This window comes from Nerophis lumbriciformis, linkage group LG04 (genome assembly GCF_033978685.3).
Source record: "Nerophis lumbriciformis linkage group LG04, RoL_Nlum_v2.1, whole genome shotgun sequence".
In the NCBI taxonomy this organism is placed as follows: Eukaryota; Metazoa; Chordata; class Actinopteri; order Syngnathiformes; family Syngnathidae; genus Nerophis; species Nerophis lumbriciformis.
The window spans coordinates 41,209,618-41,237,616 of NC_084551.2; the positions used below are offsets into that span (position 1 = coordinate 41,209,618).

The window sequence follows — 27,999 nt, forward strand, 5'->3', positions numbered from 1 at the left end:
CAATTCCTCTCAACTGAGAAGCCGCCAAACGTTTACCAGCGTTTCCAGGGAGAACATTTGGTGTGGCATACGCTTCACATAAAGTTTACAGCGGTAGCTGTAAAATCAAGTTGTGAAAAATACACTGACTTGACAATTTCACTGCCTTTGTGCACACAGTAACAGTGATTCTCCCCCCCACACACACTCTCAACATGTGCGTGTGTGTGTGGGGGGTGGTTACATAATCCAAGCAATGCAGTTTTCATGCGGCATTGTCCATATGACTAAATCCAATCCCCACCTCCGAGGATGTGTGTGTGTGTGTGTGTGTGTGTGTGTGTGTGTGTGTGTGTGCGTGTGTGTGTGTGTGTGTGTTACCGGACAGTAGGATGTAAGCCTCTTAGCTGAGCGCTGACTCAGGACACATGCAAGAAAGAGACACAAACTGTGAACTATGAGTGATGAAAATGTTCATTTCAACTGACCACCTGTGGTGGGACAATTATCAGCCTCTTCTTCACTAAGAGCTTAAAAACTGTGCCATTCCAACTGTCACCTGTTGAAACAGCCAAATGACCCTTCTGATATTAAAGTGAACACGTAACATTGTTGTCGTGACAAGTTGTTGCTCATTTTCAGATATACAGCACCTAATTAGTGCTGATCCCAAAGCGGAGGCATAAAACTGACTAATCCAATTTGAATCTCGTCTCTGCTCTCCTTTGCAGCCTTCATAGTGCCGCCAAGAGGAACACGTATCCCACTAAATATGAAAGGACTTATATTTTGTCTTTTTGCTATAATGATGCTCATGTCTGCTCAAGGTAAGGTTTTTCTTTCTTGAGGTGTTTTATTGTGAAAGCAACACAGCATCCTCCAAAGTATGTTAGTGAACTGTTCTTTACTGTGTCTATATTGCAAGCCAAGTTATTGGTTTGTGTTTTTATACAGCAAAGAATGCAACTAATTTTTCTATTATTCAAATGTCAAGGATCGCCTTTCAAATATATCATCTTGTAACAATCCAACAAATTCATTGCGCCAAAGAAGTACAGTGGTAGTGTAGTATTGTAGTATGGGATAGAGTACAACTAATGAAGTGTTTGTTGAGGGTTCTCAACATGTTTGAACGTTAAAAATACTGAGCACTCTTTCATTGTGTCTACTGAGAGGGTCTAAGCTTGCACCAGCTAATGAGATAAAGTGGGATGAAGAGTTCAGTTGAAACTCATCTTACCAGCTCAAGCAGTCACTTTGGAACTATAGGGCTTTAAGGCTTATACAGGTACCGTATTTTTCGGACTAGTTTATAAGTCGCAGTTTTTTTTTAATAGTTTGGCCGGGGGTGCGACTTATACTCAGGAGTGACTTATGTGTGAAATTATTAACACATTACCGTAAAATATCAAACAATATTATTTAGCTCATTCACGTAAGAGACTAGACGTATAAGATTTCATGGGATTTAGCGATTAGGAGTGACAGATTGTTTGGTAAACGTATAGCATGTTCTATATGTTATAGTTATTTGAATGACTCTTACCATAATATGTTACGTTAACATACCAGGCACGTTCTCAGTTGGTTATTTATGCCTCATATAACGTACACTTATTCAGCCTGTTGTTCACTATTCTTTATTTATTTTAAGTTGCCTTTCAAATGTCTATTCTTGGTGTTGGGTTTTATCAAATAAATTTCCCCAAAAAATGCGACTTATACTCCAGTGCGACTTATATATGTTTTTTACCTTCTTTATTATGCATTTTCGGCAGGTGCGACTTATACTCCGAAAAATATGGTACATCTAAAAGAAAAGAAATAGTATGAAAAGGTTCATTATATTATATACACTATATCAGTCATTTCAGTAAAACCCATATATTGTGTATATTCATTACAGAGTAACATTTTTGTAGCCTTTATTTCTTGCAATTTAGAAGATTAAGGTTTACAGATTGATACTTCAGTACTTCAGAAGTACTTCAGAAAATTACAATATTAAATGAGATGTAAAAAAACCACTTGGTTGGGTTTTCCTTTCGCATGAATGACTCCATCAATGTTGGCGTGCCATGGAGGCAATCTGCTCAGGCTTAAGGGAAGCCCAGGTGGCTTTGATAGTGGCCTTCAGGTAGGGCTGGGCGATATGGCCTTTTTTTAATATTGCGATATTTTAAGGCCATATCGCGATACACGATATATATCTTGATATTTTGCCTTAGCCTTGAATGAACACTTGATGCATATAATCACAGCAGTATGATGATTCTAAGTGTCTACATTAAAACATTATTCTTCATACTGCATTAATATATGCTACTTTTAAACTTTCATGCAGAGAAGGAAATCACAACTAAAAAAATCACTATTTTTTTCATACGGTGTTGATCTGGAAATGTTTGTCTCGGCATTTTGATGGTGTGGGCGTGCGGAGTGAGCACTGTTCATTCTCTAGCAGGTGACTTTTCAAATGATGCTACATATAAGCAGTAATGCAACTTTTTATAGCAACGCTTTCGCCCCACACTTGACAAATTACGGTTGTCTGTTCGACATATTCCCACTTGAAGCCAAACCACTGCCAGAAGATGGACCCCCTGCTGTTTTTTGGGGGAATTAATTATTCCTTCATTTGTTACCAGATTCGCACCTTCTTTCCTCGTATTGCCGCTAGCATCACAGCTAACGTTAGCCATGCCGCTACCTCTCTGCTCTGTGAGGGCGTATACGTATGTGACGTATGACGTGACAGTATGTGACGTATGTAGAAGCTGCGCTTGCTGTCTGTGAGAAGGAGACACAGGAAAGAGCGAGGAGAGCCTGTCTTGTAATGTCCGCAGCTAAAAGCAACTGCGTGAGAACGCATACTCGAATATCACGATATAATCATTTTCTATATCGCACAGAGACAAACCCGCGATATATCGCGCATATCGATATATCGCGCATATCGATATATTGCTCAGCCCTACCTTCAGGTCATCTGCATTGTTGGGTCTGGTGTCTTTCATGTTCCTTTTGACAATACCCACCTAGATTGCAGGGTTCAGGTCAAGCACAGTAACACCATGGCCATTAAACCAGCTTTTGATACCTCTGGCAGTGTGGACATGAGGTGCCAGACCCTGCTGGAAAATGATATCAGCATCGCCATAAAGCTTGGCAGCAGAAGAAGGCACGATATGCTCTCAAATGTCCTAGTAGTTGTGGACTTTAGAAAACGCAGTGGACCAACACCTGCAGCCCAAATCCTCATTGACCATGGAAACTTCACACTGGACTATAGGAAACATGGATTCTGTGCATCTCCACTCTTTCTCCAGACTCGGGAACCTTGATTTCCAAATGACATAACTAATTTATGGCGCAGTGGAAGAGTGGCCGTGCGCAACCCGAGGGTCACTGGTTCAATCCCCACCTAGTACCAACCTCGTCATGTCCGTTGTGTCCTGAGCAAGACACTTCACCCTTGCTCCTGATGGGTGCTGGTTAGCGCCTTGCATGGCAGCTCCCTCCATCAGTGTGTGAATGTGTGTGTGAATGGGTAAATGTGGAAGTAGTGTCAAAGCGCTTTGAGTACCTTGAAGGTAGAAAAGCGCTATACAAGTACAACCCATTTATCATTTATTTATTTAATTTCCTTTCATCTGAAAAGAAGACTTCAGACCAGCAGTCTAGTTGAGCAACAGTCCAAGATCACTCTTGGCCCTTGATGTGCTGATTCCAGATTCACTCTTTGGAAAGTTCCTCCAAATTCTTTGAACTGGTTTTTCTTAACAAACCTCTCAAGGCTGTGGTTATCCCTGTTGCTGGTGCACCTCCCCCCACCCCCCAATGACCTTTCTATGCTAAGGTACAGCACTCTTGTCAACAACCAGCTTCTTCAGCAATGAGCTTTTGTGGTTTACCACGTAGAAAACTTTCTCCTGGACATCTGTCAAATCAGCAGTCCTTTTGAGTCAATTAGCTGATTAGGATGTGACACCATAACTTTGTCACAACATGCTCACTCTTTGATAAACTACATTTGAAGTGTTCATTATCTTCAAGCCACAATGATCACATTTGCTAGAAATAAAGGCTTTAAATTAGGGTTGTCAAAATTAATGAATTAACTCATGAGATTCATCACAAAAATTGTCGCATTAATCATGTACACGCTTAGATTAATCAAGCAATTTATCGTGACCGTACAATTCTCTTTTACTTTAACCGCTATACAGTCAGTGATCAGATCAAGTACAGTATACGTACTCAGACGGGTGTGCTTGCCGGCCTGAAAAAACTTAAGATGAAACTGTTACCAAGTTTTGGCCCAATAAATGACATACATTCAAGTACAATGTTAATGAATGACACAATGACAATAAAATGGTATTTGCGTACAAATATTTGGCTCTTTTCTGATGCAAATTTTAATTATGCAAACAAGAAATCACCTGCAATTAATCATGATTAATTCATATTCCAAAATGTGATTAATCTGATTTTAAAAAGTAATCATTTGACAGCCCTACTTTAAATATTTCGCTTTACGTATAATGAATCTAAAGAATGCTGTATTTGGATTTCACTCTAAAATGAGTGACAAATACTGACTTTACATGCGGTATAGCTCGGTTGGCAGTGACGTGCAGTCAGGGGAGGCAGGTGAGGCGGGGCCTCACATGCCATCATGGAAAGAAAAACAATTTAAAAAGAAAATTGTTATATGTATCCAGTGATTATACTATAAAGTTATTTTCCATTTAACTTTACCAGTTTTTGATTATTTTTTATTCAAAATCGCTGAATTTTCACATTTGCCGTTCAAATACTGAGAAGAGACTTGCGGTGAGTCAGCAGCCAGTTGAGGCACGTCACTGAGTTGAGCCTCACCATGGATTGTGCAATGACTCGGCTAACTGCTGGCCTGCTGTGCAGTGAGACCGTATTGCTATATGAATTATATCATACATTTCCATAGTTTAGTTAGCTGAGGTATATAATGTACAGTGTATTTTGTCAACAACTGTATGTGTGTAACATATTTCTTGTGCTGAGCAATCATAAAACTGCTGCAAAGACGCACTGTGTGAGGCTCGCAGTAATCCCGCCTCCTGGTGGTAGAGGGAGGTAGTGATCCCAGGGAGCATTTCTGCGACTACTCGGCTGCAGAAGAAGTGACAACAAGCAGCAACAGTTAGCGATCGTTTATTTTGTCCTCTCGCCTGGACGTTTAACATGGAGGATTACATATCTAAAATAAAACAGTTTTCTAAACTGGACTTTCAATCGAAGCAGGAGGTATTACTTAAAGGAAAATCTCCATCGAGACAGAGAGACTTTTAAAACTGAAGAAAGATAAGGAAGACTTCTATAAACAAGTTATCGATGCTTTTGTTCAAAAGGAGCTGCACATGGACTTCATTTATAAGTAAAGGTAAGACCATAATAACGTTTTTTTTATTAAATGTGCTTTTTTGTGTGCTACAGTTTGTATGTGTAAAGTTAAAGTTAAGTTAAAGTACCAATGATTGTCACACACACACTAGGTGTGGTGAAATTTGTCCTCTGCATTTGACCCATCCCCTTGTTCACCCCCTGGGAGGTGAGGGGAGCAGTGGGCAGCAGCGGCGCCGCGCCCGGGAATAATTTTTGGTGATTTAACCCCCAATTCCAACCCTTGATGCTGAGTGCCAAGCAGGGAAGAATGCTGGTATGAGCTTTTAAACATAACCCGTTAACTGCTGCCAATCAAATGGTGAATAAGATACTCTTTAGGGTTCATATGTTTGTAAATCTGACTGTGATGAAGTCAGTGCCTCACCAGCCATCAACCTCACCGCACGTCACTGTCGGTTGGTAGAGCGGCCGTGCCAGCCACTTGAGGGTTCCAGGTTTGATCCCCTCTTCAGCCGTCCAAGTCACTGCCGTTGTGTCCTTGGGCAAGACGCTTTACCCACCTGCTCTCAGTGCCACCCACACTGGTTTAAATGTAACTTAGATATTGTGTTTCACTATGTAAAGCGCTTTGAGTCACTAGAGAAAAGCGCTATATAATTCACTTCACTTCACATTTTTACTTATGAATCATATTTTGAGCTGTATCTTGAAGTGTAACTTGATAGTATTCAAAGCAGCAGCATGAGTCAGTTATTCCCGAGAAAAACAGCTTGAGAGGAATTTGATTCTACTTTGACTTGATGTTTGAATAAAAGCATCCCACATGGGAACCATGGATCACTCCTTTCAGGGTGGGTATACAGTGATGCCCAACTACTGTGCTGCAGCACATTAGTGTGCAATTAATGGGATATGATCAAATGTTAATTGATGCATCTTTGTTCACTAGATGGCAGGAGGTACATAATTACCTCTGTGTCAACCTGTTGCCATTCATACAGCACAATAATGTTTGGTGGTGCGCTGTGGTGTTTGTCTAATGTGAAAACATATGTGCCTTGTCTCAATAAAGGTTGGGAAACACTGGCCTATACTATGATACAAAACACTGGGAAACACTGGCTTATACTATGATACAAGTGGACCGGCCAAGACATGTCTGATGTTGTGTTAGCACAGGGGTCTGCAACACAAAATGTTGAAAGAGCCTTATCGGCAGAGGTGTGGACTCGAGTCACATGACTTGGACTCGAGTCAGACTCGAGTCATGAATTTGATGACTTTAGACTCGACTTGACAAAATGTAAAGAGACTTGCAACTCGACTTAGACTTTAACATCAATGACTTGTGACTTCACTTGGACTTGAGCCTTTTGACTTGACATGACTTGCTACTTTCCCCAAAATCCAAAGCTTAAAAAGTTATTTGGGAGCGCTCGGTATTTTTCATTTTCTTCGTCTGTGTCGATCAGCGTGTTGTTCCTGTCAGCTGGTGTGCTCTCAGTACAATAGCCAATCAAATTAGATCTACGTTGTTTTCATCACACAGCATTCATCCAATCAAATTGCAGTACAACCAATGAACAAGAGTTGTCCAACAACGTGCCAGTGAGAAACAATTATGCCAAAGTTGATTTTGTTCGGGTATAAAAACTACGACTTGGTCAACAAAAAACGAATTGCCGTATGCAAATCACGCAGTTCGGAGACGCAACAACTTCCAACTTCGTTCGACATTTGAAGTTGCACAAAGAAGGGTAAGTTTTGAATGTAAGATAACGTTTATTGGCTAAGTAACGTGACTTGTATTTGCTGTGTAGTTAAATCAGTGAGGTTATAAACTCACTGCTAATGTTATAACCATAGACATGTTCTAAGGGTACGCAGCATGGAGCGCTACTGCCTACTGGCGCAGACGAGACGCGTGGCCGCCATCTTGGAGTGGTGATCCGCTCCACTCAGTGCAATTCATTTGGCAGGAGCAATGAACTGTCAGCGCATTTAATTAATCTTACCTCACTGAATACCACTGATTTTCACGCGCTTTTTTGTCATACGTGTAGCTATGATAACAGACACATGTTTTGGCGTGTTTTATTATTCATAGTTTGCTTAACAATAATATAATATTCTTATACGCTATAAGTGACCAGACGTCCGAGATCAAAACTGGGAATATAATCCCAGAGAAGGGGGAAAAAAACTGTAAGATATTTTTAAGTTGAAGAAACAGTATGATTAGGTTATATATACATGCGTGTATCCTACATAAACAATGTATGAATACATTAGATATCTATATATCTTAGGGACCTATAGACTGTATCTCTGTTGCTTCAGCAGCAGAGAGTTTATTCTGTTTTAAATGATAAATGATAAATGAGTTATACTTGTATAGCGCTTTTCTACCTTCAAGGTACTCAAAGCGCTTTGACAGTATTTCCACATTCACCCATTCACACACACATTCACACACTGATGGCGGGAGCTGCCATGCAAGGCGCTAACCAGCACCCATCAGGAGCAAGGGTGAAGTGTCTTGCCCAAGGACACAACGGACTTGACTTGGATGGTAGAAGGTGGGGATTGAACCCCAGTAACCAGCAACCCTCCAATTGCTGGCACGGCCACTCTACCAACTTCGCCACGCCGCCCCTGTCTTGACACTTTGTATTGATATTTTCTATTACATTCTTCCCTTAAATGATAATGTTTGCAGTGATTGTTTTATATGTATTTTTTTATGTAAGTCGCTTTGGATAAAAGCGTCTGCCAAATACTTAAACATATATAAACACCTGAAAGTCTTTATATCAGCTAAAACCACCAATCTGTTTCACTGGATTCAGATTAAAACCAAATTCTGTTTTACCCAACAATGTTAGTATTTGAATATTGTTACTTGAAGACGTATTCCTGGTTACAATTATACTGTTAAGAAAGTATTGTCTTATACTTTGCCTAAAATGAGAATGCATCATAATCAGTGGCGGCTGGTGAATTTTGTTTTAGGTGGGGCTGAAAGTTTGTAAACCAAACACCTGTAGGGGCGTCATCCTCCCCCAGAAGATTTCTTTGTGATTTTCACATACAAATATTGAAGATCTTTGCTCCTTCTCAACTCTGTGGTAATATTATTTTCATAAAATACAACCAATAGTACGTTAATGTTAAATCTTACTTGTGAAAAGTAATCCCCCGATTCCTATTTTCAACAGTCCGCTCATTTGAGCAGGAGAACGCTGAACACCATCTTTGTTTTCTACCTGTGAACTGTCAGTTTAGCATCTTTGTTTTCTACCTGTCAACTGTCAGTTTAGGCTGCTCGCCGGCTCCTCATCACCACTTCAAGATGGCGGCCAAATTGCTCACGTCACAGCAACCAATGCTGCGCCTACTTATAAGATGTCTATGGTTATAACGTCATTGCAAACACAGCAATCTGTTGCGTCCACTGCAGTTTGCTGCCTTATTCATACTTTTTGTCAAGTAATATTTTTTAAGCAGGGTTGCATGAGGTACGTTACGTTAGTCCATGTATCACACACAGTAACGTAACGTTAGACGGTGGTCAGCAGCACCGCGTATTTTAGCCACCTAATAAAAGACAAAAATAGTCAAATAAAGGTCAGTTAAAATGTATACTATATTAAGAATATGTGTACATATTGCATAGGGCCCTGATATCTAAAAAGTACAACTCTGTTCATTGTTATGTTCATATATTTGTTATGTTTTTCATGTGTACGCACACATCAACAAACATACAGTATGAGATGAGATCAATGAGATAAGGTAAGAACAGGATAGAAACTGCTGTGGAACTAGTTACAATGCAATATGCCATGGAAATACAATGTTAACACTTTTGTGCAAATAAGTACAGTTGCACTTGTTTTTTCAAATGTGTTTATTCTGTAAAGGAATGAGTTAAATGTTTAAAATGACTGGTTAATAGTGCTATTTTGAAGTGCAATGTCACCACTATCTTTTTCCCTGCAATTTCAAATGCACTTGTTTTAATAAATAAATACAGCGTTTTAAAAGCATACACAATCTTTGTAAATACATTAGTCTGTGGTTAAAACGACTTGAAAGGACTCGAAACTCAAAATGCAGGACTTGGGACTTGACTTGAGACTTTCCAGTCTTGACTTTGGACTTGACTCGGACTTGCCTGTCTTGACTTGGGACTTGACTCGAGACTTGAGGGCAAAGACTTGAGACTTACTTGTGACTTGCAAAGCAATGACTTGGTCCCACCTCTGCTTATCGGGCCAAAAATACAAAACAAATCTGTCTGGAGCTGCAAAAATTAAAAGCCTTATATAAGTGTTATAATTAGAGAAGTCTGATAATATCGGACTGCCGATATTATCAGCCGATAAATGCTATAAAATGTAATATCGGAAATTATTGGTATCGGTTTCAAAAAGTAATTGTATTTTATTTTATTTTATTTTTTTGTCCTGTCCAGCTTCTCAGGCAAATCATATAATTGATGTAGATGTCCATATCGGCTGTTCAGATTGAGCCCAGTTTATAATTTCCTGTTGTACAGTATGCCAGGCAGTCTTGCACTAAAGGAGGACTATGTTATTGTTTACTTTATTACTCTAGTATACTCTGGACTGAAGCTGTGTGCCTTTGTTGTTTTTGTATCTGTTGTTTTGAGGCATGTTTAAAGAAATTTAGAAAATAATGCACTTTGTGAAAGTCAAAGTATAGTATTTCCCATAGTTGTAGTGGGTGTCAGGATTATCTCAGGGAGAGCATGTCCCAAATTCCAAGCTGCTGTTTTGAGGCATGTTAAAAAAAAATAATGCACTTTGTGACTTCAATAATAAATATGGTAGTGCCATCCATGTTGGTACTTTTTTCCATAACTTGAGTTGATTTATTTTTGGAAAACCTTGTTACGTTGTTTAATGCATCCAGTGGGGCATCACAACAAAATGAGGCATAATAATGTGTTGATTCCACGACTGTATATATCGGTATTGGTTGATATCGGAATCGGTAATTAAGAGTTGGACAATATCGGATATCGGCAAAAAATACATTATTGGACATCTCTAGTTATAATGAAGGCAACGCATAATGTAAGTGTCTATACTAGCGAAGCAGGCTGATGCAAATCTTTTTTGACAGAAATGTTTAGGTAATATTTATTCTACACATTTTTACAGTATCGAAAAACATCAATAAAAAAGAGGGTGCATTTATTGGTCTATTTATTGATTGAAACTTTTATTATTAGATTGCACAGTACAGTACATATTCCGTACAATTGACCACTAAATGGTAACACCCGAATAAGTTTTTCAACTTGTTTAAGTCGGGGTCCACGTTAATCATTTCATGGCCTTTCCTTTAATAAATGCCTGCTCTGTTCTGCAGTTGATAAATAAATGTACCAGAGGAATGCTCAACTTAACAATTGTAGGGGAAAACCTCAATTGTTGCTAACTGCTTCTTTAACGCCTCTCTCTCTCTCACACACTCACACACGCACGCACACAGACACACACACACACGTACGCACACACACACAGAGTGACCAAAAATGACTAAATATGAGGGGAGTAGCCTGTTTGAATTATTTGGAACAAATGCATGACAGCACATCATTCATAGTGCACATTCTTGGAGGGTTAAGACCGGGTTTGTTATACATGATGCCAACTCTTTTCACTTTTGTCCCCGCCATCTGTCTGGTTATTAAAACAGGATGTTGCCCAAAGACCCAGAAGCCATCCCTGAACAACACAAACACATTACAGACTGCTAGAGATTAAACAAAATATCTGTGAGATGCTGAATGTTTAACGAAATGAGGATCGTCACCTTGGCTTGATGACATAACTAGAAATGGTATTTATATACTAATTAGCATTGTAGCCTATCAGACTGGTTGAGTCAATACAATGTATACGATACGTTCTACTATCTTAGTTAACACAGTATCTTACAAAAGTGAGTACATCGCTCACATTTCAGCAACCATTGTTTTCTATATTTTCAAAGGACAATACTATAAAGACAATACATGGATAGCATTTCAAGTGGTCAGTGTTCAGCTTGCATACAGTGAACATGTCCAAATAGTGTGGTTGGTTGGTGAGAATATTAAATGTGAGCACCATTATCCAACTGCACTTTTTTTTAAATGTTGCCTATTGTTCACAATCATTATGAAAGACACGATGATGGATGTATTTTTTGTATGCATTCTAACGTAAATAAAAGTCAGCTTGCAGTGGAGCCAATGGGAGGTTCTCAATTCCGCCCATCAAAACCAATAAATAACCATCCAAATAGCACCAACCATACTCTATTTACATTTCGTGACTTGAATAGTAACCAAGTATTAGTGATATTGTTATTATAAGCGCTAACACAGACAATTCTTTTATAGCGGGGCAGTGATCACAAGCTTGTGTGCCAATGTTGACATGATCGACTGATCAGCTGCTTCCTTGCTTGTCAAATTTATTGTAGATCATAAATCATGCCTGTCACCTGGATAGAAGAAGGATGAAGATGTATTCTGACAAGTTGTTACACTTTGACAGCCAATTTAAACCTGGAAATGGCGAGAACAACACGAAAAGACGCTTGGTGTCACCCCCCTTTTCTTCATGAGGATTATTAGTCATTCTTCATCTAAATGGGAATACATGAACATCCTAGCAGTCTGCATCCTAATGACAGCAGACCTTGTACAGTAAGTTATGTTTTATTATGCTTCTTGGCTCTCATGAAGTCTGCAGTGAGTTTTAATCAGTGATGTAGTTATTAATGCTCCACGTAAGCTGAAAATGAGCAACGTACGTAAATTGTAGATGTTACTGTAAATGTGTCTGTTACTACATTACATATATACTTATATCATGTATATAAAGCCTTAATGGAGGTGTTTGGATGTTTTTATAATAGCTTTATAGGCATAATAGAGCGACTTCTATAGGCTCCATTTTGATCGCATTTATTTACTATTTAATAATACATTAAAAAAAATACTTTCTGTGTGGAGTTTGCATGTCCTCCCCGTGACTGCGTGGGTTCCCTCCGGGTACTCCGGCTTCCTCCCACCTCCAAAGACATGCACCTGGGGATAAGTTGATTGGCAACACTAAATTGGCCCTAGTGTGTGGATGTGAGTGTGAATGTTGTCTGTCTATCTGCGTTGGCCCTGCGATGAGGTGGCGACTTGTCCAGGGTGTACCCCGCCTTCCGCCCGATTGTAGCTGAGATAGGCTCCAGCGCCCCCCGCGACCCCAAAAGGGAATAAGCGGTAGAAAATGGATGGATGGATATATATGAATATAAACGTATAATAGCGTTGTTACACAATTTGCAAAGGCAACTGATTTTGATTAGTATATTTTTGTTTGATTGTTACGATGACAAGCAGATATTTATTTTCGATAACCAAAATATGCCTGGAACATCAGAAAATTTCCATTTGCATGTGCAACATTTTTCTGTCAAAATTGAAAGAACAAATACATCTTAACCAGAACTTGCTTCATTATTTTCAGCCTTTTGCAGGCATACTGTAAATGACATGCCGGGCCAGATTTTGACAGATAAATGTACTGCATGCATACTTTAAAATTGTCAAAATTTTTGCAACAAAATGTTCCAAGCATTTTTTAGGGACCAAAAATAAAAACTTAAAGAGTCAAGATGCTTTATTATTGTCCATTCTTTAACATGTACAAGACACAGAAGAACTGAAATTACATTTTCGGCACAGTCCCACTAAGAGCAGACATACGTTACAAGGGGGACAAGACGGGACCGCCAACGGATCAGCTACTCACAGCGCTCGTTAAAAAAGGTGGGAAAAAGGTGACATTGGGAAAGGGGGGAGAGTAAAAAAAGTATCAGTCTAAGGCTGGACCCTCGGGAGGGGTCCAGACTGAGTCCAAGGAAAAAACCTCACATAGCATAGCACACAAAAACATGATACATGTAATCACAACAATCGCAACAGAGGGGGGGAGATTTGGGGCCCTGGAGGCCGGCTGCCGCTATAAAGCTCCTCTGTCGTCCACAACCCCGAAGAGGAATTAAGCAGTGGTGAAGGCGTTGATTGGGAGAGGGGCGGGTGAGTGCATGTATGCCCAATTAACTTGGGTGAGATGTTGAAATGTTTTTGTGGACTGGGGCCGATCTCAAAGTTCGACACCAGGTGTTATTGAAAAAAAGGAAGGTCAAAAGCGTCCATCGTTGAGGAGTCCTCGGGGGAGTTTTTCAGAACAGCCTGATCCTGATAGCATCAAGGCCATTCGAGGGAGTCAAATCGTAGATTAAGATGTTGTTTTCTTCGAGCAGTCAAAACAATGACATTCCTGCTCTGAGTTTGTGCTGGCTCTCTCAAGTTCAATTTAATTCTTCCTTCTCAACAAGCTTCTCCATGATGAGATCCATTTTGCGATTCAAATCAGAAATCGCCACAGTCTGTGTTCCCACAGCCCGACCCAATCCTTCCATTGCGATGAACAACCGTTGGGCCCCTTGAGTGGCTGCCATCGTCTTCCGAATTTGACCATACACCAGAGCAACAGCCCAATCAGCAGGTGCCCCGCGATCATGGTTCCAAATAGGTAGATGTCTTCCACGTCCTCGATGGAAAGGACTGAGAGGCACATGATTCTCCATTAATCCCAGGAGTCTCTCACGTATTCCGCAGCAATGGTTCCATCAGGGCAGCCAGGCTCCCCCGAACCTCTTTTCCTTGTCGAAAAGACTTTGTCAATTGCGTCGAGAGTCCAGCTGATCATATCCACATTTGAAGTTTAGATTTGAGGACAGCGCAAAGAAAGAGGCTTCAAAAAATTTCAGACAGGACAAGGACACGAAGAAAGCAAGCAGGGAAGGAGGGAGCGGAGAAAAATGCGACCGCCCCTCACCAAGAGGCAAGACATGTCTTATCTGCTCGTCACCTTGACTTACAACTTCCAAACAAGTTATCCATCATACTGTTAGTTAAAAATATAATTGAATAAACAGTTGTCTATGCACATTACATAGCGAGGCAATTTACATGTATATTCGTATTTTTTCACTTTTACAAACGGCCCACTAAGGGCAGACATAATTGCGATGTGGCCCACAATGAAAACGAGTTTAACACCACATCATTAAATGACGTGGCAGGCCAGGTTTGGCCCCCGGGGTCTTGAGTTTGACACCTGTTATGTGGCGGGACACAATAAAAAATATATGGTGTACTATATACAATGGCGTAGTGGGCCACATTAGAATAATGTGTATTGTAAAAAGAAATCTGCACAATTTACGGTAAAAAACCAGCAGCTGTGGTTGCCAGGAATTCACCGTATAAAATACAGTCATAATGTATAGGACATTAGAGCATGTTGATGTTGAATCTGTTAATTTTACAGTTGATAACAGTTTTTGCTTAGGGGAAATTAATATGACAAAAACTGTCAACATTGTTAACCTGTTTACAATAAAATCTACAGAATTGACGGTAAAATACTGGCAGCTGTGGTTGCAAGGAATTTACCATAAAACCAAGTAGGGCCAATTTTAGTGTTGCAATCAGCCTATTCCAAGGTGCATGTCCTTGGAGGTGGGAGGAAGTCGGAGGGCCCAGCGAGAACCCACACAGTCACGGGGAGATCATGTAAACTCCGCAGAGAAAGACCCCAAGCCTGGGAATCGAACCCAGGACCCAGGCCATTCCTCAGTTATTACAAATCTAACAATTATGTCTACCTTAACAATTGCTCTTTAAAGTCTTCATAGTTTGTAAAAAATGTTTTCATTATACATTTAAAAATATGATTTCAATAAACTGTCATTATTGCATTACTAGCTATATGAACTAGATCACACAAAGTCAGTTGGGATAGGCTCCCGTTTACCTGCATGTAGTCCTCGTGAGAATAAGTGGTCAAGAATATGGATGGATGTAACTGATTTTTAATGTTATCACAAACAACTTTACAAATGAAGGCCTCCTTACTAGTGAACGCCTTTTGATTGATTGATTGAAACTTTTATTGGTAGATTGCATAGTACAGTACATATTCCGTACAATTGACCACGAAATGGTAACACCCGAATAAGTTTTTCAACTTATTTAAGTTAATCATTTCATGGCCTTTCCTCTAATAAATGTGAGGCACGAGAGTTAACCACTCTGCACCGCGCTGCCCCGTCCCAATTCTGCAAAATTCCTGTGTTTCCGAGACATGAGGATTTTAACTTGAAAGTATTTGTAGAAACCTTCACTGCCCAGGTAACACCTAACGTTAGCGTAACGTTACTGTATGGTTCTCGTTTGGTTATGCAAGATGAGAACATTCTAAGAACATTCTCAGAACATATCAAAACCTATGACACACAAAATATTTGCCTGCAATGGAAACAGCAACCGTTAGGCTTTTCAAAGTGTTTTTTTTCCGCAAATTTACTTTATATACATTATGTAGTAACGTTTCCCTAACGTTCCGCGAACGTGTTGTGTTTTTCGAGTAATCTGACGCGCATGCGCGTAGAATCTTCCCTAAGACAAAGAAGGACTACCAAGCTCGACGACGTACGCTCGACAACGCTGCAAATTCCAGAATCCCGATAAATCAGGCAATTGCATTGATCACATGTAAGTAGATAGAAAGAGTGAAATACGAAGCACGTTTTTTTGTAACAATTTCTACCCTATGTAACAGAGTTAAAATACACCTTTGTTATTTATTATATTTTGTTTGTGTATTTTATCTCCAAATAGTTATCTTGTCTGCTCGTCTATGAGAGGGCGGTTTGATATCTTTTTGTCCCTCCTGAGCTCCTGTAGTTCTCCTGGGTTGTGTAGCCCCTCCCTTCTCCCCTCACAGAAAAGTTCCACATGTTGAAGGTGAGTCTTGCTCGGACGGTCCCACCGACCTTTTCCTTGTTTTTCGGTAGAAATTAGGTCTTTAATTAATGAATGTGTGTACCAAGAATGTGAATATGTTTACCTGTGTTGTCCTTTAGTTTTAAGTTCAGATTACAGGTAACATTACATCGCTAACATTGGCGCCAAACGGCCGCTCTTTGTTGTATGAGACTTGTTCAGTGTGTGCGTGCGTGCGTGTGTGAGACTTGTTAAGTGTGTGCGTGCGTGCGTGTGTGAGACTTGTTCAGTGCGTGCGTGTGTGCCTACATGTGTCGGTAATGAGACTTGTTCAGTGCGTGCGTGTGTGTGCCTACATGTGTAGGTAATGAGACTTGTTCAGTGTGTGTGTGCGTGCGTGCGTGTTTGTGGGTGCGTACGTATGTGTGTGTGCTTACGTGCGTAGGTAACAGTGTTATTCTGTGTGTTTAGGCGTAAGCCAAAGAAAGACGGGATACCGACATTGTCTGATTGTCGCCCGCAGGTTTGTGGTTTTATTTTATTTCCTAAGGTGTTAACTATAGCAAATGTTGCATGTTTTGTTCTGCCACGGAATGGCGCTTAGAATATACATTTCAATATTTTACAGACTGTTTGTATCTGTCTTTTTCATTGTAAATGGTTAAAGATGTATATGTGACAGAAAAGTTCCACATGTTGAGGGCGTAAGCCAAAGAAAGACGGGATACCGACATTGTCTGATTGTCGCCCGCAGGTTGGAAGAAAAATAAATGAAGCTGAGAACAGTGGAAAAGTCTCATTGTGCCGACCCAGAACAGTTACACTGGTGCCGTGAACCTTCGGATCTTCAGATCGGCTTGATGCTCGTCGCCGCGGATGCTGCGCTGCTGACCTGATCTACGGTTGATGATTATTGTGTGGTCGGATCTCAAAACAGTGTGTTTGGGTACTGTGATCTATATATATTTTTTTCTTTCTCTTTTTTTTTCTCTCCCTCTTTTATTTTCAGTGGGTCGGTAACTTTCGGTAGTACATTATTTTTGTGCTAAAACACGTCTTATTTTTTTTCCGAGTCCGTTTGTTCCGGTATAATTACACAACGCAAGTACATATCATTATTGGCATCACGATGGATAATTTTGTTACCCCTGTGTTATCAAGAGGTAGGGGGATTTTGTGTTCTGATTTCACTAATAGTAGGGAGGTGGGGCATTCCAGCATTGTAGCTGATGGGTGTACAAATAAGGGGTTGGGTCGAGGTTTGCTGTTCACTCCTGTTGACGAGTCCATGAGGGAGACACCTCACACTTCCACACCCAACAGTGATGTAGATGCCATCCACCACCTCACTGACATGGTAGGGCAGTTAGGTGCCCAAATTGGTGAATCCATTGTTGAAAAGCTAATGTCAGCTGGTGTTGTGAATATGCAGAGTGACTGTCAGAGTAGTCCTGCTGTGCAGAACACACACAATGGAGTTAGCAAGCATGATCTCCAGCATTTGACAGTTCAAGTTAAGTCAGATAAAGACCTCCAGACATTTAGAGGTGACAACACTGACAGGTATTCAGTGCAAGACTGGATTGTTATGACTAAGACTTACCTCAAGAGACACAATGTTATTATAGATGATCAGGCGGAGGAAATCTTGAACCATTTGATGGGCAAAGCCAGGGATGTAGTGCAGATTGCATTGCGTAGTGATCCTGGACTGAATGTTAGACAAAGACCTGAACTAATATACAATATCCTACTCCAGTATTTCAGTGATGCTCCGTCATGTCTCCCTCTTGCTGACTTTTATGCTACTCTGCCCAAGCACAGAGAGAACCCAGTAGACTACTGGATAAGACTGAACAAAGCAGCAGACCTGGCTCTTGAGGGTCTTCACAGACAAGGAAAATAATATATAAATATATTATAAATATATATTATAAATATATTATAATATATAATATATTATAAATAACTCTTTGATGCAGTATTGAAATGGTAATATTATCTGATTGTTTTCCAGATGGCTCCTTCGTATGTGGTCGTTGAGTTCCTTGGTGAACGTTCAGTCGCTGTTGTCCCAACCATATGGACAAAAGATGATGGAAAGGTTATTACTTTTTCTGAAAAGTACTGTGCATAGGCATAATATTGTAGCTTATTATTAATTATGTCATTCATCATGACTGAATTATTTTATCTTCAGAATACCTTCTGCTATTGGCCAAAGCCAAATCCTACCCACTCCAGAATCCGGAGAGCTGAGATTCCTGACAAAGAAGTCTGGGATAGGCTACCAATTCGGGTTTTCAGGAAAACATTGACTGGTAAGGGAATATTGTCAAAGTCATATCATGTATATCTTAAACAACATAATTCATATTGAGTCATCAGCATACTTTGAAATTTTGCAGAAGACTTTGACAAGGCCCTTCAATATGAAAAACAAGCTGAAATGTTTTCGAGCCCAGAGGAAGAAGAAATATCAACCAAACGGAGCCACATCACCCCTGAACGTTATAGAAACGATGAGGAAGATGTGTTTGATGCTGACGGTTAGTCACTTTTCAAAGACTGTTTACTTACAATACTCAAACACTACTTAGTGGTGCATACATTTTATTGTCTTTGTTGGTTTAGACGAAGAGGAAATTCGGCCAAAAAAGAAGTGCAGAAAAGAGAAATCACAGATCCTCATCCAGGCACCCCCACTGCCAGTGCTCCCACCATTGAACTTTCCAATCTCCAGCAAGTACCAGACCACTTCAGCCAGTACCAGCCAATACTACACCACTCCAAGGCATCCAGGCCGACCTCACAGCCCAGCGAGAAGCAGCACTTACAGGCTCAGTCCAGACAGGAATCATGCATCTAGCTCAAGCCAGTACCAAACCACTCCAGCCAGTATGAGTCAGTACCAGACCACTCCCAAGAAGCAGCAGGAATGCCCTTGAAAGTGAACGTTAGTTGGCTTTTTAACTGTTGATAGGTGGTGTTAAACAGGCTGTTACAACGGGCAGTAATACGAATTACCTCTTTGACTTTTGTTGTCTTTGCAGTTTTCCAGTTAAACATGAAAGTTCAAAAACTATTTGAGAACCAGGGAGAAATTATGCGCATGCTGAGAGGGCTGGCAGCACAGTCTGTGGGGCCAGAAGCTGTGGATGTTCAAGATCTCATTGAGAAGCCTTTCGAGACTCTTGAGCAGCTTAAGACCTTCAGTGAACAGCTCGACACTGATCTTCTGCTCAGAAAGCAGCTGGTAATTAGTTTTAATTCCCCATTGCAAAATTATTTTGTTTAGTTATCAAAAAACATGTTCTAATCAAGTACAATATTGTTGTTTATTTATTTGTATAGGTGAAAGCTCTTACTGCTCTTGGTGGGCAGAATTTGGCAGACACAGTGAGGACAATGCTGAGGAAAATTGCCACAAACAAAGTCCTGGAGCAGCTTGGTCTCCGTGGAAAGACAGGCAAAGTGGCATTTGAGGACTTGCCCTTTTACAGAATAATAATAAGTAAGTGTTAATAATAGGTTTGCATCTTTGAACATGTTGTATGTATGCTCACAAGGTCGATCTAGCTGTTATTATTACGGTATTTATTCTAAAGGGAATTCTAAATTGTGCTGGTGATTCCAGAGGCATGCAGGGGTGTTCACAAACAGACGACCACAGCTGAAGTAGATTGTGAGCTTGGAGAGGTCCTGAAACTGGCCACTTTTTGAAAGGGAGGTTCAAAGTTTGAGGTACGGAGAATTATGATAAGATATCCCAATTTTGAATTCCATTTTATTGAAGTTCCACTGCATGTTCCACTGCTTTATCTCGACTCGTCTTGATTATTGTAATGCCCTGTATGTTGGCATTAGCCAGGCCTCCCTCGCCCGCCTGCAGCTCGTGCAGAACTCTGCTGCTCGTCTGCTAACACAGACCCGCAGACGTGAGCACATCACCCCTATTTTAGCGTCCCTTCACTGGCTCCCTGTGCGTTACCGAATCAATTTCAAACTCCTTTTATTTGTTTTTAAATGTCTAAACAACCTCGCGCCAACCTATCTCTCCGACCTCCTTCAGCCTTACTGCCCCACCCGATCCTTAAGATCAGCCGATCAGCTGCTGTTGACGGTCCCTGACACAAGGCTGAAGCTTAGAGGTGACAGAGCTTTCGCCGTTGCTGCTCCCAAGCTCTGGAACGACCTACCCCTGAGTGTTAGACAAGCCTCCTCTCTTCCTGTTTTTAAATCTCTCTTAAAAACATACTTTTATTCCATGGCTTTTAACACTGAGTGATATCCATCCTGCAATGGCGCCCCATAATACACCTGCTGTGATCCTGTTTTTATGTTTTTATGTTCTTATTAATTCTATTTTAATTATTTATTTTTTATCGTGTTCTGTTTGTGTTGTGTTGTGTTTGCTCGGTACTCGTTTTATCTGTTAACCTGTTCATTGTACAGCACTTTGGCTACCCCTGTGGTAAATTTTAAATGTGCTTTATAAATAAAGTTGATTTGATTTGATTTGATGTCTTTTGAATTTGCAATTATAACTACTTGCAGGAGAAGAGGAGGAATTAAGAGGAAGCGACGGCGAAGAAGGGCAAAGGGAGGTGTACAAAGGAAATGGACAGTGAGATGAGTGACCAGGTAAATGATAAAGTAATTATGCCAATGTTTTAAATCAATTCATGAAGATCCCAGTTCTGTGTTGAATTTGCAATTATAAACACTCGATTGTATTGTACATATGTCCCGGCAAGAAATCTGCGTTCAAAGAACTCCGGCTTATTATTGATACCCAGAGCCCAAAAAAAGTCTGCGGGCTATAGAGCGTTTTCTATTGGGGCTCCAGTACTATGGAATGCCCTCTCGGTAACAATTAGAGATGCTACCTCAGTAGAAGCATTTAAGTCCCATCTTAAAACTCATTTGTATACTCTAGCCTTTAAATAGACCCCCCTTTTAGACCAGTTGATCTGCCGTTTCTTTTTTCTCCTCTGCTCCCCTCTTCCTTGCATTCGGTCTCCCCTAGAGGGGGGGGTTACCCACATATGCGGTCCTCTCCAAGGTTTCTCATAGTCATTCACATTGACGTCCCACTGGGGTGAGTTTTCCCTTGCCCTTATGTGGGCTTTGTACCGAGGATGTCATTGTGGCTTGTGCAGCCCTTTGAGACACTTGTGATTTAGGGCTATATAAATAAACATTGCTTGATTGATTGATTGAAACACTTGCAGGAAGCGACGGCGAAGAAGGGCAAAGGGAGGTGTACAAAGGAATAGGACAGTGATATGAGTGACCAGGTAAATGATAAAGTAATTATGCCAATATTTTAAATCAATTCATGAAGATCCCAGTTCTGTGTTGAATTTGCAATTATAAACACTTGCAGGAAGCGACGGCGAAGAAGTGCAAAGGGAGGTGTACAAAGGGAATGGACAGTGAGATGAGTGACCAGGTAAATGATAAAGTAATTATGCCAATGTTTTAATTCAATTCATAAAGATCCCAGTTCTGTGTTGAATTTGCAATTATAAATACTTGCAGGAAGTGAAGAAGAAGAAAACAGGGAAAGGGAAAAGAACCAAGCAAACGCCAGTGAGACCAGTGAGCATTGAGCAGGTAAACAAGGAGTAAATTATGCCATGTTTTAATTGAATTCAATTCATCTACATTCCAGTGCTGTCTTTGTTGTATTTGTGAATATCTATAATTATTTACTTCCAGGAAGAGAACCAACAAGAAGGGGCAGGAGTACACTGACGCGCACGACCAAGACCACAGCATTCCATTTCTATTGTATTATAATTATCACTAATAAATAATTATTGTTGAATTTTCTGTCTGAGTGTCAGTCCTGACAAGATAGCACAAAAACAGACGAAAATACCACTGCATTCCATTTCTATTGTATTATAATTATCACTAATAAAGAATTATTGTTGAATTTTCTGTTTGTTATAGTCCTGACAATATAGCACAAAAACAGACGTAAATACCATTGCATTCCATTTCTATTGTATTATAATTATCACTAATAAAGAATTATTGTTGAATTTTGTGTTTGAGTGTTAGTCCTGACAATATAGAGCAAAAACAGACGAAAATAGCATGTTCCTAAACAGTTCCCTAAACGTTCTTGCCAAACGTTCTTGGCTAACGTTCTGCTAACCAAGCAAGAACTCCACAACCTAACGTTCTTTGAACGTTACAAACTAACGTTCCCATAACAATGCCACTACGTTCTCCTAACGTTCTCATAACGTTCGCGTGTTACCTGGGTGGACAACTCACAACATGGTGCTTCAAGTGACCTCCTAAAAACGAGCTATGTATCTGTTAAATAGCTGCTTGCAACCACTTCCAACACACTTAAACAAAAACAGCGTGGTTCATTTCGATGCAGTTTACAAAGTAGCGCATAGACCTAACTCCTCAATGTCTGAAACAGTGACGTGTTTCAGACATTGACGGGGAGGCAAGTGAGGCAGTGAGGGGGTAAAAGGCTTAACCATAAGATGATCAAAAAGGAATAATACGTTTTAATATTTCTCTTTTGGTCTATGCTTTCTATGAGATTTTGGTGTGGTTCCTGTATATTTTGATAATTTACATGGTCAAGATCGCGGAAATTCCGTGTTTCCTGATCAAAATAACATGAGCGTGTGCGTGCGAGGGGTCGCCTGCTTGTTGCCTGTTATGGTTGCATGACAGCACATAACTACAAGGGGCCAATATTACTCTATGTATTTATTATATGTATATATAAACAATATAATAAATAATGAACAATATAATTTACTTACACAACAAAGGAATCAGAGTCCGTGTCCATGCGAGGGTTTGAGGATGGAGGGTGGCAGTCCAAAGTGCAAAAGAGAAGTCGAGGCGCACAGCTCGATCACGCGGGGACGAAGGAAAATTGCTGGGGAGGACGACAAGGAAGAACAATGAAACACGGAGGTGACCGTGTTTGGACCCAAATGGGATATACTGAGATGGCGACTTGTGCAGGGTGTACCATGCCTTTCGCCCAAATGCAGCTGAGATAGGCTCCAGCACCCCCCGCAACCCCGAGAGGGACAAGCGGTAGAAAATGGATGGGATGGGATGGGTTTGAAAAACCTGGCAAGAAGCCTCGAAAAACATGAAAGCTCATCTGCCCACATTCAAGGTCAGATTTCTTTCAAAACGTTTGGAATATCACGTATTGATCTGGCTCTAAATGAGACTAAATATCAGCATCCACAATGCCAATGTAAAGGAAAATCGTGAGATATTAAAATACCTGATAAACGCACTTGCTTTTTGGGGAAACAGGAGTTTGCATTTAATAGCAATTATCTCAATTGAGAAAGAGAGACTTTTAAAACTTAAAGAAAAAGATCTTCGTCCAGAAGGAAAGGGCGAATGGACTTCATTTACAAGTGAAGGTAAGATATACTGTCTATTGCAGGGGTCCCCAAACTACAGCTTACGGCCCGCCAGCGTCCAAAATCAGGCCTGTGGGAAGTCTCAAGTAAAAAAAAAAAAGAAGTTTTTAAAAAAAAAAATGTTTTATTATTGTTTATTAAAATCTGTCCTTTCTAATCCATTTTCCACCGCTTACTCTCGGTGTCTCCTAGCCGCTCAGGTATATCATATTGTCTAAAAATGCCTTTTCCCATCGATAACGTGACATCATTGCGCTTGCCGCAGTGTCAGTCAAACACGCAGCAATTGCGCGCTCTTTCAGTCAATTAGTGTGCGAGGAATATACAGTATATATATATATATATATATATATATATACATACATACAGCCCGACCCCCGGCCAAATTGTTTTAACCCAATGCGGCCCCCAAGTCAAGAAGTTGTCTGCTCTGCAGTTGTTGTGTTAATTTGTGTGCTAAGTGTGTTGAAATGTTTTATTCTAGCATCATACTGTGTGTTTATGTGATTTTGAGCTTGTGCCATTGCATCATACTATCATGTTTGTAATTCTGACTTTTGAGTCAGTGACTTAGCATCATACTGTATGTTTGTAAATCTGACTAGTGGGTCAGTGCCTCCCCAACCTCAAAGCACGTCACTGGTCTGAAACGACTTGCCACAAAAATAGAAGAAAACACGTTGTTAGCCAAAAGTTAACTAGGCTATTGCTTTAACACAAACCCCTAAAACAATTAAGGGTTGCTGTAAATTTAAATGTACAATATGCAAAATCTTTAATTTAGACAGAATAATACAGCACATCATAGAGTGTTTGCATGCTTGTGACATTACAGTATTTGCAAATGCATTGTACTATTTGTCATTATCTTCATAGTAAAGTCATGTGTTTCCTACATATGATATCCATAGTAATTTAGGTTGTCTACTGTTTCTTGCTACAATCGGGCGGAAGGCGGGGTACACCCTGGACAAGTCGCCACCTCATCGCAGATTGTAGCTGAGATAGGCTCCAGCGCCCCCCGCGACCCCAAAGGGAATAAGCGGTAGAAAATGGATGGATGGATGGATACTGTTTCTTGGGAATCCACTGCATTTACTAATGTGATCAACTATTTTTGATTTTACAGTGTTTTACTGTTGCTATTTAAAAATTGCTTGCCATAGTTTTTACGGTATTTTTTTTTTACAGTATGGCAGTATATTAAAATGATGTGGCGGGTCATATTTGACCACCGGGCCTTGAGTTTGGCACCTGTGGTTGAGCCACTCACTTTTTTAAGTTGAGTCATTTTCAGTGTATAGTAAATCTATACTGTAAGCTTTTATTAGACCGGAACAAAAACAATATGAGAGCAACATGAGGCATCTTAAATGGCATTATTAATAATGGTGCTAAGAAGGATTTTCCTAAATACTTTTCAGACGGAAATTTTAAAAATGAAAATATGAACAAAGTAGTTGAAAGCATCAATATGTACTTTGTGAACATTGAACCAAATCTGGAGGAAAATATTCCACATCCAGTTGAGGACTTGAATGACACTATAGCCAGAAACCCCTATTCTATGTTCTTTGACAAAAGAGGAAATAATCAATATTGTGAATTTTTTTTAATGCAAGACCTTAACTGATTGTAACGGAATTGATATGGAAATGATAAGAAAGGTTATTGAAGAGATTTCAAGACCTTTAACATACAGTATATGAGCAATCTATTATTTCAAACAGGCAAATTCCCAGATAAAATGAAAAATAGCAAAAGTCGTACCAATTTGTAAGACTGGAGACAAACACCACTTTACAAACTACAGACCTGTTTCTCTACTTCCACAATTTTCTAAAATTATTGAAAAACTGTTTAACAACCGATTGAAAAGTTCATAAATAAAAATTAAACACTCACAGACAACCAATACGGATACAGAGCAAACCTTTCAACATCAATGGCATAAATCTAAATAACGGAAGAGATCACAAATGCAATAGATAGTAAAAAAATGTGCTGCTGCAGTGTTTATGGATTTAACAAAAGCAATTGACACAATTAATCACAATATCTTAATAAACACATTAAAACAGTATGGCATCAGAGGGTTGGTCTTAAACTGGGTAAGAAGCTACTTAACCAACAGGAAGCAATATGTAAAGATAGGAGAACAAACGTCTACAGAGCTGAAAATATTTTGTGGCGTACCTCAAGGATCAATACTGGGACCAAAATTGTTCAATCTTTATACAAAACGACATTTGTAAAGTTACAAAAGACTTAAAGTTAGTATTATTTGCAGATGAAACGGCGTTTTGTTCAGGAGAGAACATACTGAAATTAATACAAATAATAACAAAAGAAATAAACAAATTAAAAAGATGGTTTGACAAAAACAGACTATCTTTGAATCTCAGTAAAACTAAAATGATGCTATTTGGTAACAGTAGAGGGGAGAGTCAAACACCAATACAAATAGACGGAGTAGATATTGAAAGGGCAAAAGAAAACATTCAGGACCAAAAAATCACTCCATATTCTCTACTGCTCGCTTGTGATACCATATCTGAGTTATTGTGTACAAATTCACTAATGGTGTTACAAAAAAAATCATTTAGAATAATACATAATGTTGGATATAGAGAACATACAAACCCTTTATTTATTTAATCAAAATTATTGAAATGTAACGACTTGGTGCATTTGCAAACAGCTAAAATTATGTACAAAGCAAACTATAACCTGCTACCCAAGAATATACAAAAAACATCCTCAACATAAGAGGAGAAATATATAATCTTAGAGGAAAATCTAATTTAAAGAACTTTGTATGCACGCACATTTAAAACCTTTAGCATATCAGTATGTGGAATTTAATTATGGAATGGATTGAACAAGGAAATCAAACAAAGCACTAATATGATTCAGTTTAAAAGACTGTTCAAATTACAAATGTTCACAAAGTACAAAGAAGAAGAATTATGATAAACATCTTGAACCTTTTAAAAAAAATGGGATAATGATCCATCCATCCATCCATCTTCTTCCGCTTATCCGAGGTCGGGTTGCGGGGGCAGCAGCCTAAGCAGGGAAGCCCAGACTTCCCTCTCCCCAGCCACTTCGTCCAGCTCTTCCTGTGGGACCCTGAGGCGTTCCCAGGCCAGCCGGGAGACATAGTCTTCCCAACGTGTCCTGGGTCTTCCCCGCGGCCTCCTACCGGTCGGACGTGCCCTAAACACCTCCCTAGGGAGGCGTTCGGGTGGCATCCTGACCAGATGCCCGAACCACCTCATCTGGCTCCTCTCGATGTGGAGGAGCAGCGGCTTTACTTTGAGCTCCCCCCGGATGGCAGAGCTTCTTACCCTATCTCTAAGGGAGAGCCCCACCACCCGACGGAGGAAACTCATTTCGGCCGCTTGTACCCGTGATCTTGTCCTTTCGGTCATAACCCAAAGCTCATGACCATAGGTGAGGATGGGAACATAGATTGACCGGTAAATTGAGAGCTTTGCCTTCCGGCTCAGCTCCTTCTTCACCACAGCGAATTTACCGGGATAATGATTATTTATTTAATATTTTTCACTTACTTATGGTATATTTACTTATTCACTGTTCTGTTACAAACAGAGAACAAATAAGTGGGATAAAACTGCTATGATATGAAAAGGGGTAGGACTAAACAAGCTCTGCTTCTTCCTACTCCTTTTCTGATGTAATGAAACATCTGCAAATATGTGATGCTTTACATTCTAATTGTTTTGTATGCATGTTCAAAATAAACTTAAAACTGAACTGAACCCAATCTGGCCACAATATTATGTCATTTTGAAAGTGTGTTTGTGAAAGTAAGTAATTAGTACCTACATTGGCACAGGTGAAGAAGAAGAGTCTTTGGAGCAGGTTATGGATGCAAAAGGACTTGAGGAAGAGGAGGAGCTTCTGCAGTGCTTCCGCTGCGACCTGGGCTTCTGGGATGTCTGCTATACCACCAAAATTAACTGCAGCCGTGGGGAGCGCTGCTTCACAGGCCGTGGGAAGGCCGGTGCGTTGCCTTAATATTAATCTAGTTTAAGAAATCATGTCATGTTTCATAACACTTTCACCCCACTCAGCTGACGTCCTGGATGTAAAGACGTTGGGCTGTGTGAAAGCAGAGGAGTGTAACATGGAGACCACTGTGGAGCTCTTCTCCAACAACACCATCTTTGTAATGACCAAACATTGCTGCGACACCCCCTACTGCAACTCGGCGTGGAAACTTCAGGCTGAGACACTTTTATGCATCACTGTGGCGTTCATGATGTCCTGGCGCATTGCAGGGGCCTCCACACATTGACA

General features: G+C 40.1%; 2 protein-coding genes across 7 annotated transcripts; both read left to right on the forward strand.

Moving 5' to 3' along the window:
• The first annotated feature begins 1 nt into the window (after position 1).
• Positions 2-27,997, forward strand: LOC133602285 (sperm acrosome membrane-associated protein 4-like). Its single transcript, XM_061955445.1, has 3 exons — positions 2-806; positions 27,536-27,703; positions 27,774-27,997. Exons 1-3 carry the CDS (start codon positions 752-754, stop codon positions 27,995-27,997), a joined length of 447 nt encoding a protein of 148 aa, XP_061811429.1. The 5' UTR covers positions 2-751.
• On the forward strand, positions 16,612-22,076 carry LOC133572225 (uncharacterized). 6 transcript variants are annotated; one of them, XM_072913027.1, is made up of 14 exons: positions 16,612-16,766; positions 16,998-17,189; positions 18,261-18,347; positions 18,444-18,564; positions 18,652-18,792; positions 18,878-19,199; positions 19,297-19,499; positions 19,598-19,757; positions 19,881-19,987; positions 20,801-20,887; positions 21,273-21,543; positions 21,633-21,698; positions 21,788-21,862; positions 21,968-22,076. In XM_072913027.1, the coding sequence occupies exons 3-6, from the start codon at positions 18,261-18,263 to the stop codon at positions 19,189-19,191; spliced, it is 663 nt and encodes a 220-aa protein (XP_072769128.1). In that variant the 5' UTR covers positions 16,612-16,766; positions 16,998-17,189; the 3' UTR covers positions 19,192-19,199; positions 19,297-19,499; positions 19,598-19,757; positions 19,881-19,987; positions 20,801-20,887; positions 21,273-21,543; positions 21,633-21,698; positions 21,788-21,862; positions 21,968-22,076. The 6 variants fall into 6 exon arrangements, 4 of the variants coding, with proteins under 4 accessions (XP_072769128.1, XP_072769130.1, XP_072769127.1 ...); XR_012050373.1 differs by lacking the exon at positions 16,612-16,766 and having other exon boundaries at positions 16,905-17,189; positions 21,273-21,344; positions 21,478-21,543; XR_012050374.1 differs by lacking the exon at positions 16,612-16,766 and having other exon boundaries at positions 16,902-17,189; positions 19,852-19,987.
• Positions 27,998-27,999: the final 2 nt, after the last annotated feature.